Genomic DNA, 15,141 nt, shown 5'->3' on the forward strand with positions numbered 1-15,141 from the left:
TTGTGTGCTTTTTCTCTTGTTCTGAACTCATTTAAATTCTGCTTTTAAGTTGTTTTTAACTCTGCTGAATTACCAATTTTGGAAGGTACATGTTGAATCTCTTGATAGAGGAATATGGGATGCAATTGAAAATGGTCCTTTTATTCCTAAGTTTGAAAATGATGGTGTTTTTATTGAAAAACCTTGGTCCCAATAGACTAATGCAGAAAAAAAGAGCAAAGTTTGATTGCATTGTAAAAAATATTATCACCTTTGCCTTAAATTCTGATGAGTTTTTCAGGGTCTCTCAATGCGGATATGCCAAAGAGATGTGAGATACTCTAGAAGTAACTCATGAAGGAACGAACAATGTAAAGAGGGCAAGGAAACATACTTTAATCCAAGAGTATGAGATGTTCAAAATGCTTAAAGGAGAATCAATTGTGGATGTGCAAAAGCGGTTCACTCATATTGTCAATCACCTCATGAGTCTTGGAAGGGTCTTTGACAAAGAAGAGTTGAATATCAAGATTCTCAAATGTTTTGATAGATCTTGGCAACCTAAAGTCACAGCTATCTCAGAATCAAAGAACTTGACATCTTTGACTACAGCCTCTTTGTTTGGAAAGCTTAGGGAGCATGCCTTGGAGATAAATAGACTCAATGTTCAAGAGAGTGAAGATAAGCATGTGAGAAACATTGCCTTGAAAACTGCCAAGCATAAGAACAATCAAGTTTCAAGTGATGAGAGTAAAGGAGAAACTCTTAGTTTGTTGTCCAAAAAGTTCAGCAAATTCTTGAAGAAGAACCGCAACAAAGACTCCAATAAAAAAAGGTATGGCAACAAGAAAACTAGTGATTTTAATGCTAACAATTATACTTGATATGGTTGTGGAGAACAGGGGCACAAAAAGTTTGAATGCCCAAATAAAGAGAAGTCAAGCAAGAAGGAAAAGTAAGCAAAATTTAAAAGAACCTACATTGCTTGGGACGAAAATGATGTCTCTTCACCAAAATCCTCATCAAGTGAAGATTAAGAAGCTAATATGTGTTTGATGGGCAAGGAAGAGGATGATGCAAGTAGTGTAAGTTCTTGTACTTCTTTAAATGCTGAAAATTATAGTCAACTTCTTCAAGCTTTTAAAGAAACACATGAGGAAGCTAACCGATTGGCACTCTTGAACAACTGGTTAAAAGGGTTGAATAATTAGCTTGAAAACAGAGTCAAGGCACTAGAAGAAGAGTTGGAGAATTCAAAAACTGATTTTGAAAATCTAGAAATATTTTACAAGAACTCTTCTTGCAAGTGTTACTCACTTGTTTGTGAAAATTGTGAATCTCTTGAAAAGAAGGTTCACTACCTTGTGAAAACTTTGGATAGGCTTTCAAAGGGTAAATCCAACTTTGAAATTGTCTTGGCATCTCAAAATTGTGTTTTTGGAAAAGCAGGTTTAGGTTTTAATCCACAGAGCAAGAAAAATGAGTTTTCAAAGTCTTTTTCAAAACTTCCAGAAAAACAACCGATTGAAAAATCGAAACAACCAGTTGTACATGTTTTTATTACATGAAAAGAGGCCACTCAGTTACACTCTGCAATATTAGGAAGTTTTATGTTCCTAAAGGAGTAATGAGATGGATTCCTAAGAATTTTGAGGTTCCACATGATAAAGTTAATGCCAAAGGACCCACATTTGTAAGGGGACCAAATCTCATTGCTTGATTTCATAATTGTGCAGGATTACTAAGAGATCAAGGAGTCTTGATTCACAAGATCAAGCTTATGAAGGGACCTTTTGGACTTCCAATTACTATGTTATACCAGCTTAGTCTTCTTGAAGGCCAAGAGAAATTTCTTGATCATAGATAATGACTTATTGAAAGAACTACTTTGTCAAAAGGATAAGACTTTCCTTGTATTTATTTTCTTCTCTTGAATTTTTTCTTTAATTTTGTAGTATGAAAAATATTGATTGATGTCTTTATCTTTCATCTATGTAATGTGTATGTGAAGCCTTCCTTTCTAATTCATCTTTGCCTGTCAATTATGTATCTGTGAAATGCTTAAGTTGTTGCCACAGAAAAACAACCGATTGTTTTCACGAAACAACTGATTGTTTCCCTCTGACAGTATTGCATTAAATTGAATTAATTTTGTTATGCATTCTGTTTGTTGCAGATTCTTTCTTCAAGCAATTATGGGTCAAAGTGCATTTATCATGGGTCTGATTTCGTTCAGAAGGGTGTTATTTTTGTCATAAATGGAATATATTCCATTATTTATTGGAAAAATTAAGAACCTTTATGACTAGTCAAACTCTTCATGTGCTTCCATGTGAAATCTGCCACTGAGTGACGTGCTACTGTGTAGTCTTGGACCAGATTCTCTTTCTTGAAGACTGAAACCCACTAAATGCCAAGGATTGGAACTGTTTTTCGTGAATATATAAACTCATATGTAGTTGTTTCTCTTCACAAAAACAACCCATTGCCACCTCTCTTGCTGGTTTTTAAATCGGCCAAAAGTCTCATTCTATTTTCTGTTTTTCTCTTTGCCTTCATGGATCTCACACCCCTTCATCAAAGAGGATCAAAATAAGGGTTGTAAGAAGGGGAGGACGCATTGAGGCATGGTTCTCGGGTGAAGATGAAAAGATTGAGAAATATCTTCATGAAACAAGTAGGAAGACAATAAACAACCCAAAGCTCATCTCTTTCAACTGGTTAAAGGAGCAAAAGCTGGCTGAGCTGAGAAGTCTTCTCAAGGAAAAAATGTTGAAGAGGTTCTTGGAGATGTCAGGGAACATATATCCTAATCTTATAAGGGTATTCTATACTAACCTTCAATTTGTTGGAAATAACCTTGTTTCTCATGTAAAAGGGGTTGATATGGAGATTACACATGAAGTATGGACTGCCATCACTGGATTAAAGTATGCAGGGCTACGAATCAACAAAGGGAACATTGGTGTGGCGGAGGAATTTAATTAGATTCAGTTTTACAAGAATTGCTTGAAGAATCCTCAAGAAAAAGTGAGAAATTTTTCAGTGGGAGGTCTAAAATTGAATGAAAGGCTAATTGCCTTAATTGTGACATGGATGCTCACACCTAGGGGGAGAAATCACTCCGTGCTTAGTGAGGAGGATCTGGTTTACATGTATTGCATTATGAACAAGGTTAAGATCAATTGGATCCACATCATCAAGGAACACATGCAGAAATCAATGAGGTTAAGTGACAAACAACCGACTGTCTCGACAATTCAACCAGTTGTTTTCCCTTTTGCATGGAAAAATGCTTTCTTTCTTTTAAAACTGATTGATCAAGCTTTGGGTAGGAATTAGAACTAATCTTAACAAGGATTCTAAACAACCTAATGTAAACCCAAACCCAGAAAGTAGCACAGCTTCAGGCTTATGTGGATTTGATACATCAAAGCTCCCATCTTCAACAAATTCAACCAATTGTTTGTTGAAAATCCATAACAAAATTTTTGTTATGTTTGCAAATTAGCTTTAAATGTTTTCTAACTGAATAGGCTCCTACTTTAAATGTTTTTAACAAACTTTTGGAGTATTTAAAAGGTTGATATACACTCTTAAAGTTTGATAACAGTTTTGAGACATTTATGAAAGTGTGAAAATAGATTTGAGTTTTCAAGATTTGCATTCAAGCTTTTGGGTTTTCTAAAAAAAGTGAAATATGATTGTTGTGATATTTTAATTTGATCTTCATCAGGTGTAATCCTTTCTGTATCTCTTGTATTTATGAATACTGGTGTGTAAGTGCAAAATCAGAGGGTGTTCTGATTTCTGTGGTGTTGGTGTGCCAAAGGAAGTGTGTGACTTGAGGTGTTTAAGGTCACTTCTTTGGTGTTGTGTTTGTAATCTGGATTTTGATTGCATAGTAGATACCCATTGGTTTCTGGGGTCTGGATGTAGCTCTTGGGATAAGAGTGAACTAGTATAAATTTCTTGTGTGCTTTTCTCTTGCCCTAAACTCATTTAAATTCTGCTTTTAAGTTGTTTCTAACTTTGCTGATAAAAACAACCGATTGATTTTCTGATAATAAACTTAAACAACTTTGTTTGATTGCTTTCTGAATTTTTATATTTGTGATTCTCCATTGAACTTCGTTATACCTTCAAAGTTTGTGAAAATATTTCATAAACAATTCACCCCCCCTCTTGTTTAAGGCCATATATTCTAACACCGATAACTGAGTTGACCTGCCTGTACCATACACCGAGATCCAACCATCGAGCACTGAGCTCTGAATGCTCTGGTCCAGTACAACATCCATATGTGATTAACATGGCGGGGGATGAGTATCCTATACTCGTACCCTCAGAAGCACGTGCCCACGGACCAATGGCAACTCATCCTGAGAAGACACGTCCTAAACATCCTGCTTTGGTATGTATGAACCATTATTAACGTATTCATTTATGTTAATTTTTTTCTAATATTATCACATTCATGCTTGTAAGGTATTTGTTGTAGAATTACACAGACATTGCAACCATTACTAAATATGGTGGAGGGGAAGCCCTGTGTGGGAGGGAATACAAGCAGCCATCATGTTAGCACGAAGAGTGACTGATGATAGAACTATGTATGTCAGGAGACATTCACGTAGAAATGATTGATAATGTATTAGGACTATTGATTATGTAATAAATTTATCCATGACTGATTTTTTCCACCTTATCTATATTATTTAATGTTGATTTTACTTTTGTTATTTAAATTGGTTTGGGGTTTTAATTTATGAATACTTAAAAAAAATATGAATAATTGGCTTCCGCATTAATATATTCGTAAGCATGATAGTGCCATCCGCAAACACCTTTATCTTTTCTGAATTTTTTCATCCGTAGGCTCATTATGTGTTCTGGATTTTGGCATCCATAGGCCCCCCTCATGTGTTCCGGATTTTGCCATCCAGAGGCATCATTATGTGTTCTGGATTTTGACATTTGTAGGCACCCTCGTGTGTTGTGGATTTTGACATCCGTAGGCACCCTCATGTGTTCCGAATTTTGCCATTCGACGGCCCCCTCATGTGTTCTGAATTTTGGCATTCGTAGGCACCCGCATGTATTCTGAATTTTGGCATCCATAGGCACCATTGTGTGTGATGGATTTTGCCATCTGTAATTGTATATGATAGTTTCGTAAGCGCGTATATGCAATAGAAATGTAGTGAATACATGTATTAAAAGAGGATAAACATCCTAAAACATAAACATTAAGTATCTATTACAAATGTTAAGATTGTAAATATCGTCTAATGGACATTATTTGTGTATAAACTTGTATCCGGCTAGTGTAGTATGCTGACTAAGATTGGGCCGTAGGATAATGATGTGATACCCACAATATATCTGTAGGTAGAATTGGACAACCATCTTTCAGCTTCACCTATAAAAGTTATAAATATAAGTTACTTAACTTTTAAGTTAGCATTGTGACTTACTTTTTTATTCGTTTAGGGTATACCTGCACAAAATGATTTTCGTGGACGTGCCCAATTGCAATTATTCGGTGATGAGTGAAGTTACTTGGTGTTTGGGTTCTTAAAGGAAAAATAGTAAATGATTGTATCATGGACAATGAAACAAAAATGACATTATACCGATTAGCAATAAAGTATCCCATGTTTGGAATTGTCATCCACTTATTTGTTCCTACCTGCAAGTACAAATGGTGAACAGAGTTAAATGAAGAAATGCAAAGTACAAATGAAAGGGTGTTAGTGGTTGGTACCATAGACATGTGGTAAACTAGAAGTGACTTCTTCAACTATTCATATTGTTCATCACCACCAAACAATTCAACATATTTTTGTCTCCATTCAGTTAGTTCTTTTAACAAATTCATTCGAACAACAGCCCATGACTCCTCTCTCATGCCCAATTCGAAAGCAACAACATGGTACCCACAATGCCCATCAACCTTAACGTCGACAATATCAACAATGTATGGATGATACCCTATAGGGAACTGATCAAGCAAAGGAATGGATTGTGCTGGTAGAATTTGTCGTAAGTTTCCTAAGTAGATTTTTTACTCGAACAACTATCATGTTGTGACGGTAAGAAATCCACACGTTCAAAATAAGAAGGGATTCGCTTAGTTGATCTCATGAATTTGGTAGGATGAGCCATCTTCACAACACCTTTTTGTTTTGACCTTATCATGTCGTGCGTAAATAGATGTCTTCTCTGGAAAGGCCTCTTGCAATTTAGTTTTGATGTTAACCTTACCTGCAACGTCCAACTCCTTGAATCACTTTGTGATCACCTCAAACTTTTTGTCAATTGACAACTCAGGTGAACATTATTTAATTGCAATATCTTCAAAGCTTAATCGATTTCACATGACGTGTACTGATTTAAGTGATATGCTACCCACACCAAACGATGCCAATTGACACGCACACGGAAGACCATGAGTACATGTAAGAGTACATCCACCACACCTATTTTTATCAAGCCCCACAGATTTAACCCTATCAAGTTCTTCAGCAATTAGATTCAAAGCATATTTAGACACAAAACCTTACAATTTTTTGTAAGTTGTAACCTTAAACCGATGTCCGACCATATGCAAACTCTTTTGGAATGAAGCTTTAATTGCATTATGTTGTAAAATAATCATCTTGTTGATCGAATCCCAGCAGAAACTTAAATCCTTCATCGAATTTTGAAGAATTCTCTTTAGGCTCCAATGTGCCGCCTTAACCCTGTTACTTGTTGTGTTTCCTAAGAGCATCGCCTTATTTGCCCATGCCTTGGCAAATTTTTCTTTATGTGGACGTAACCATGTAGCCATCACATAATCAACAAATATAGGCCATGGAGAACACACAACTTGAAAAACATTGACACGGTCTTCAAAGGCCTTAACAATATCACAATCCACAACAGATCCCCAAGCTTGCATTACTTGATCCCATACCTCTCTTGGATGCACCAACATTTTACATTTTGCTTTCACATTTTTATCAATGTGAAATCGAAAGAGCAAATTATAAGCTTCAGGAAAAACGATTATGATTGCATTCATTAAGGCAATATCTCTATCACATACCACCACCCTAGGGTATGAATCAACTCTAAAAAACAACCCTTTAAGTCTGTAAGGGCCCACAAAATATTATTTTCCTTTTCTACTGCTAGTAAACAAAATGCAACGAAACAAGTTAAACCAGTTGATGGAATCTCAACAACCTCAAGTAACTATACTTGTTCATTTTGTACGTATCATCCATCAATATGACAATGTTAAACGAGTTCACTAGCTTTACTGAATCTGGGTGTGTCCAAAATATATCTTGCACGACATTCGACACCTCTTCAAACCTACACCAAAGCACATACATGTCTTGCTCCCGTAACAACATGAATTATTGCATTTCTGTTTTGTGACCTCGTTGTGTTGTTCGATGAACACTCATTACATTATAAACTTGCTTTATTGTCGTGATATTCTTCTCATTTCTCTCTTTCATGGTTAGTAAAATATTTATTAAGTTTTAGTCATATCCTCAATCATAGCCTTTTCCTTAACACTTAACCTTCCAGCATATGGATGACCCACCAATGTCTCTGCCAAATCATGATTGTGAGAACCACAAATTAATTCAACCATCCACCCTTGACCACCCTTGTTTGGTTTCCCTCACAATCTGAAAGGACACTCACACTTCTTTCTTCCTGTTCGACTAATATCTATGTCTTTTTTATACTTTTTGTATTTACCTCCTCTTTCACAACCTAATAATACATATGTCATCATTCCTCGTTACCCCGTCCATGTATCCGACCTTAATATAACAATAACAAACCCATAACAATAGCCAATACTTCTTGCCCACTCTAACAGCTCATCTCGATTACGAAATACCTACAATAATATATGCCAAATTCTAAAATCATTCATAACCAATAAGGTTCACACGCCTACACTCATGTGCCCTATGTTCATTATCTAATGCGTTATAAGGTTTTGACTGCTCCAGATCAACATCATGTAATCCATCCCACACATCAATCTCCCATAAAATTCTCATGTATGAGTCTGTTGTATCCATTGGCAATGCTGGAAAAAAAAACAACATCACTTAGCTTCCGGATATACAAATTTGTAAGTTTCAAAATATCCTTCTGCATTTTCAAATCCTTAACACATAAAAGCATTCCAGATATTCATATCCAAAATTCAAAATCTACTTCCAGATAACTTTATTCGGAACTCAAATTTGACTTACAAACATCTGCCTTCAGAAGCTTGAACTGGAAAACTAATTTGCTTACGGATTTGTATATCTAGAGTCACTATCAATGCATTACAGACTCATGCATCCGAAAGCCAATATCCAGGCTTCCAAATATTGTTATCTGGGAACATCTCAGTTAAAAAAAACGTGAAAATGAAGATGGTGTTGTCTTACCTCACAACAATGTGAACCAGAGCTAAGAGTGAAACGGTTCCTCCACCACCACACCAACAACACCTCCTATGCACTTCAAACGAACACCAAAGAGCACCAACTTTCTCTACACCTCAGCCCCTGCACCCTTTTTTTATAACAAACAAGAAAAGGGCAGAATGAGATTTTAAAAACTTTGTTAGGTGCACATCCAAATTAATATGGTGCAGGGAGCAATTGCCTTGTTCTATACTGCAATGTGTAAGAGTGCATTTTGGTCGTTGGTAACAAGGATTGGAATCGTTGTTTGAGGAGAAAAAAGGTAAATTTTGTTTTTTAAGTTTAAGAATCTCTAGTCCAGAATTTGTGTAGAATCATAAATTCGGAAGACATTAGGGGAGTGCAAGTCAAATTTAATTTTAGAATTGGAATTCTATAACATATTTTTGGAATAGCCTTCTAGAACTACTTTCGAGATTTTTTTTCTTTTTGGCTTTTAGAGAACCCATTCTGAAAAACAGTTTTTCCATTTTGGAGTACTCCATTCAAGAATGTATTTTTTGGCTTACGAATTTTCAATTCTAGAATTCTTTTTCCCATTCCATTCCAGAATACCAATTATGAAACTCATTCCCATAACCCAATTTCCAAAAACACACCACATCACCATACCTAATTCAAAACAACTCACACACTACCGTGAAAGCTGTGCTTTGAAATAAAATATGAAGGAACATTTTGGAATTTCGAAAAATGGTGGAATGCAGGAAGAAGAATGATAGGGTGGAGGAAGAAACATCATTTGGATTTTTCAAGTCCAACCCAACATTTTCTAGCCCGATCCAACTAAAAAATAACTCATTTAAACTAGAGGAAAACTATTTGTGTAATTTTAAGTGAAATTAATTTATACGATAAAGAATATTTTGTATGGCTTAAAATATAAAATGGTCATTTCAGCTTAGTGTCGTACATTTTGAAAATTTCAATTTAAATTTTTTCTTTTAATAAAAAATTATTTCTCTTCAGTTAAAATTAATTCCATTAATAATTCAAATGTATTCACAATTAAAATATGTCAAAAAAACAATATATTTGGAAATACATTTTGCTACATACGATGAAATTTTTTAATCTTTATTATAATTCTAAATAAAAAAAATTTAACACTCTTTTCACAATCAGGACCTTCTTCTTTTTCAATGTTAAACTTTTATCATCTCTTTAATTTCATTATCTTTATTTAATGAGGGATTTTGTTATTATTTTGTTTCTTGATATACGTGGTATATTAGGAATAAATATCTACTTATTCATGGTAAAATATTAACTTTTCTAATTTAAATTAAATAATTGAGAAATAAGTATGTATTATTTATAGACATAAGTAAAATAAATGAAATCATAAAAAAATCCAATCATATTTTAAAGTTAATTGTTTATTTTGGTAATTCATATAGTTTGGCAAATATTTTTGAAGGGACGTGATTTGGTAAATATTTATGGAGGGGAGACATTGGAAGTTCAACATAGTTCATCCTCACTTTTTAGAGTATGACTTATTATATATTGCTTAGATAATTTCTCTTAATCGTTTAAGAACAGTTTCTAGATTTTGAAGTTTCTAATGCTATACACTTAAATTATAGTTCCATAGTTTGAGGTTTGTGTTAGGGAATTTTTTTCCGTGAAGAAATGGTTACTTACTCAAGGGAGCATGTCACATGATCATAGTGATTCTCCTAATGCTACATTTTCCTAATTTGGTTAAGGTAGAAAAAAAAAACATGAAATGAGACAAATTTAAAGTTATTGATGTAATGAATTTATTGTAATTGTTGTAAGATATTTTGTAGTTATAGTAAGCAATCCGGTCATAATCTATTGAATACCACATACAATTTGAACGACATTAAGAATGAAAATAAACTTGTTTCCACGAGTATTATTCAAATCAATTATACTTTAACCGGAAATCATGCATTGAGTGGATATGAATACATATATAGATAATATTTAATATTTTAAATTGAATAAGAAGATGAAAAAAAAGTATGTACACATTTGTGTATTCCTATCCACATCGTTATTGTTTTAAATTATTAAAACATTCTTAACTTATTAAAAGAAATTTATGTCTATTAATTATTATAGTATATTTAATTAGATATGTTTTCTTGGTTAAAAATAGAAACATGTTTACTTTTTTTCTTCTTTTTTTTTATGCTGAGAACATCATTTCTCAATCTTATTGTCCCTTTTCACCTTAAAAATGGCATCGTGGAATGAAAAAAAATAGGTATTTGATTTATGTCACACAATCTTTACTTCTTCCAACCTCTCTCCCCACTATATTTTAGGTTGAGGCTCTAGCAATAATTGTTTTTGTGATAAGTTATCTTCCTTCACAAGTTTGTGAGTTTGATTTTTCTTTATTTTACCTCTTTTAAGTTCATCCTTATCATATTGTTCTTCACCGCTTTGGTTGTGATATTTTTGTCTACCTTTAAAAGGTTATAAGCTTGGAGTTCGATTTTTACTATGTTTTTCATATGTTATAATACCACTCATTTTTTTGTGTTTATGATGCAACCTTTTGGTGCTTTTGCGTCTTTATCCCTATATTTTAGTTTTTCCTTTAACAATTTGATTACCCTTCATAATTTTTGTAATATTTCTCATTTTTGACAACTATTCCTATTTTGTCCCTTCTCGACAATAATCTACCATTTGACTTGTACCACTTATTGCTACTTTATCTAAGGCACATCGTATTCTCATGTGTTTAAATGTATTGTTTGGGTTACGAAAACAAATGAGGATTTCTTTGTTTTCCAACAAAATTTCTTAGGGGATATTGTTCCTTGACCTTTAGCATTAAGCCCATTGATTAGTGGATTTATTTAGTGAAGTTGAATTATGATGACACTTTTAATCACTACAAGGTTCAACTGGTTTACATTGGGCAACATTCATACTTGTTACAAAGATGGTGTATATATGCTCAGTCCATTTTTTCTATTGATGCCTCTTAAGGTTAGTCATTGAATCAAATAGATGTGAAGAACGTATTTGTTCATGGTGACTTGGAATAAAATAGTTATATGACTATGCCTTTAAGGCTTGTTTTCCTTATCTAATGGTGTATACAAGCTCAAATGTTCTTTGCATGGCTTATGACAGTATCACCTTCCACGGTTCGAAATTTTTTATTCTACTTTTCTTGTTTTTTTTTATTATTCAAAGTCAATACAATTCCTCCTTGTTTTTTCATAGGATAAATAATGAAATTTTTCTTCCTATTATTTACATTGATGATATGATAATTATCACTACAGAATTAAGTAACTACTTTGAGTTTCCTTCCATATGAAAAATATAGATTGTCTTCACTGTTTCTCACCCCTTGAGTTTATAATATTTCACAAGTATTTTTCTTCACCAACACAAGTATACAACTTACTTGATTTCTTAAAACCAATAGACACTCTTCTTTAGATTAATGTCAGATTTCATTTGATGAGAGAGATAATTTGTCAAATTCTTTATTATATTATTAGTTGGTTTGTAGTCTTAACTATTTGACAATTACACATCTGGACATTTCATTTATAATCCAATACTTGTGACTCAAGTCATAAATATTGTGTGTATGAGTTGGTCAATTATTTTTTTACTATTAAAATTTTAAGAACAAATTAATTACAACTTTTTTCAGATTTTTTTACTCTTAATAAGAAAGTGTCTAAGAAAAATATCATCTTACTTTTAATTTTAAACATTTGTATGAAAAAGGAAATATTAAAATTACGTATATTATTTTTTATTTAACTTTTTAAAACATAAAACAAAGTAAAAATAAGGAAAAAAATAAAAATGATCAATAAACAGTTTTTAATAATGGAAATTGTTTATTTTATCCTGAGTGGTTTTTTAACAATAATAAATTATATATTTTTTAAATCTTTGCTTTTGGGTATACCTAAAGTTGGCTAACAAACACAAGGAGAGTGTTTAAAACACTCACTACTATTAGTTGAAATCTATTAGAAATAACAAAGCAAAATATTTGAGCCAACAAGAAAAAAATGCATTAGAAACAATGTGTTAAAAACTGTGCTGTTAATATTATAGGTCCTTTCATTCGTTGCCAGAGGCAAAGCCAGGGCGGGTTGTGGCTTATAGTTTGAAAGAACTTATAAACTAATCTCAGGTGTCACCAAAGTTGACAAAAAAAATTGTATATGAAAAATATTTTCAGTAGTTTATGAAGGTTCTCCAATATCAAAATTAATAGGTCATTCATGTCTCAGTTCCAATTGAAGAAAGTAAAGTATCTTAGATATCTCAGGCATGAAGGGATAGGCATTGTTTCCAGATACAAAAGAGGTCACCTCGTTTCTTATCTCAATCCAACTACTACCAGCAACTTTCTTTACCCCCTGATCAAGCATTGCCTTTCGGACTATCTCTGCATTATTCCACTGCCCACTTGCACAATACAAATTTGACAACAACACATAACCAATCTCCTTTTCAGGCTCCAAGTTCTTTAGATATTCTCCCACACGGCTCCCGGTTCCTAAATCTCCATGTGTATAACATGCTCCTAGTAGAACCTCCCATGAATTGCTCCTACCTTTGCTGGTCTTTGAATACTTCTTAGCTAAACTTCTTGCTTCTGCCACGTATCCACCGCGACCAAGCATATCCAACATGCATGCCACATGGTCCATTCCATGGGAAAGTCCAAATTCCAAACTCATGGATTGAAAGAACGCAAAGCCCTCGTTTATAAGCCCCAAATGGCTGCAAGTCATTAACAGCCCTGTGAAAGTTACTTCATCAGGTTTCACACCAGATGCCACCATTTCTCTGTACAAGCCTATAGCCTCATTAGCCCTCCCATGCACTCCAAATGCAAATAACATTGAATTCCAAGAAACCAAGTCCTTTTCAAGAATACCATGAAATGAAAGCCGTGAACCTTCTATGTCCCCACATTTTGCATACATATTAACCAAGCTATTCCCAACATACAAATACTTGTCTAAACCATGACGAATGATGCAGCCATGGATCATTCTTCCGTGAACTAGTATCGCTAAGCTAGCACAAGCATGAAGAACTGCTCCAGCTACTAAATCATCAAGCTGGACTGAGTTTTTTGTCATGTCTAGAAACATACTTAAAGCTAGCTCTCCATTCCCATTTCTCGTATACCCTGCAATCATTGAAGTCCAAGAAACAACATTTCTCTCAGGAGCTTGCTGGAAAGCAAGAAAAGCGTTCTGGGTATCCCCTGATTTCATATGAGCGTCAATGATGGCATTCCAAGACACTTGATTAAAACATCCAAAGGAGTTAAACACCCTCATGGCATCATCATGACATTCTAATTTAGCATAAAAGCTTAACATCGAGTTCTTTACCTCCATAGCAGAGCTCCAACCAGATTTTATCACAAAACCATGCACCATGCATCCGTATAACATCTCCATTGACTCGGCACAAGCGTTCACGAGAGCACTGAAAGTCCACTGATCTGGCTGACACGAACTCTCACACATCTCTTTAAACAAATGCAAGCACGCTTCAACTTCACCGCAACGAGCATGACCCGCAATCATTATATTCCAAGCAATCACAACCCTTTCAGGCATGCTGCGAAACAGTTCAATAGCCGTACCAAACCGGTAAGAGTTGGCATAAGCAAACAGAAGTGAACACCACGTCACTTCATTACTATCACGCATCTCATCATACACTTTTCTTGCAGCATCAGGACGCAAACACTTGCCATACATGTCAATGAGCGAGTTAGCCACAGGAAGAGAAGACAGGTAACCTGATACAACTACCAAAGCATGTAGTGTTGCTCCAAAACGAAGATGGGATGCACCAGCGCATGCGTTTAAGGCTGCAGAGAGGGAGAAGTTGTCGAGTTTGGAATGGGAGACTCTCATGCTACCAAAGAGGCTAAGACTCTGCTGGTAAAGTCCTAAGTGGGCATAGGCGGTTAGCATGGCGTTCCAAGCAACCAAGTCTTTCTGAGGTATTTCATCGAACAGTTTGCGAGCATCGCTGATTTTACCCGAACGTGCCAATTCTACGATCACAGATGTAGCGCGGAACAAATAAAAGCGCATGCCATTCATTCAGGTTTTTAAGTTTCTAAAAAAATGAGCTTTGAAACAGCTATGCCACAACCACAATTGTGCAGTAGCTAGCTGAAAATCTGAAACTGAAACGTACTTTATGTGACAAATACCCGTCTTTTTCCTTATTTACTAATAATTTTTAGCACTTTTTTTATACAACGACGAAAAATTTGAACGTAATAATAACTCATACACGTTACTCAAATTTCTTATGCTAGGCCAACGTAACTGTGTTTATTTGACATGACGACGTTGTAAACTTAAGACTAAGTATAATATCCTTTTAAACTTTACTTGAAAGATTATATTTTAGAGAATATGACATATTATTTATGTTGATATAACTTATCTTGAAATTTATATAATAAAATATTTTTTAATAGCAGTTTATACTACTTTGAATTTATAGTTTAATTATACATATATTAATAATGATATATTATGCTCACAAAACGAGTCATTCCGATTTTATCTTGAGTTTTTAAAAGAAATTTGCGAGAAAATAAACGTTTAATGGTTAGAAAATGAGAGAAGTGAAAGACGATAAAATAGAATGTGATTCACAC

General features: G+C 34.2%; 1 protein-coding gene across 1 annotated transcript; it reads right to left on the bottom strand.

Moving 5' to 3' along the window:
• Window positions 1-12,652: 12,652 nt before the first annotated feature.
• LOC137806956 (pentatricopeptide repeat-containing protein At2g36980, mitochondrial) lies at window positions 12,653-14,808 on the bottom strand. Its single transcript, XM_068607358.1, has one exon. It carries the CDS (start codon window positions 14,570-14,572, stop codon window positions 12,713-12,715), a length of 1,860 nt encoding a protein of 619 aa, XP_068463459.1. The 5' UTR covers window positions 14,573-14,808; the 3' UTR covers window positions 12,653-12,712.
• Window positions 14,809-15,141: the final 333 nt, after the last annotated feature.

This window comes from Phaseolus vulgaris, chromosome 3, assembly GCF_000499845.2.
Source record: "Phaseolus vulgaris cultivar G19833 chromosome 3, P. vulgaris v2.0, whole genome shotgun sequence".
NCBI classification, from domain to species: Eukaryota; Viridiplantae; Streptophyta; class Magnoliopsida; order Fabales; family Fabaceae; genus Phaseolus; species Phaseolus vulgaris.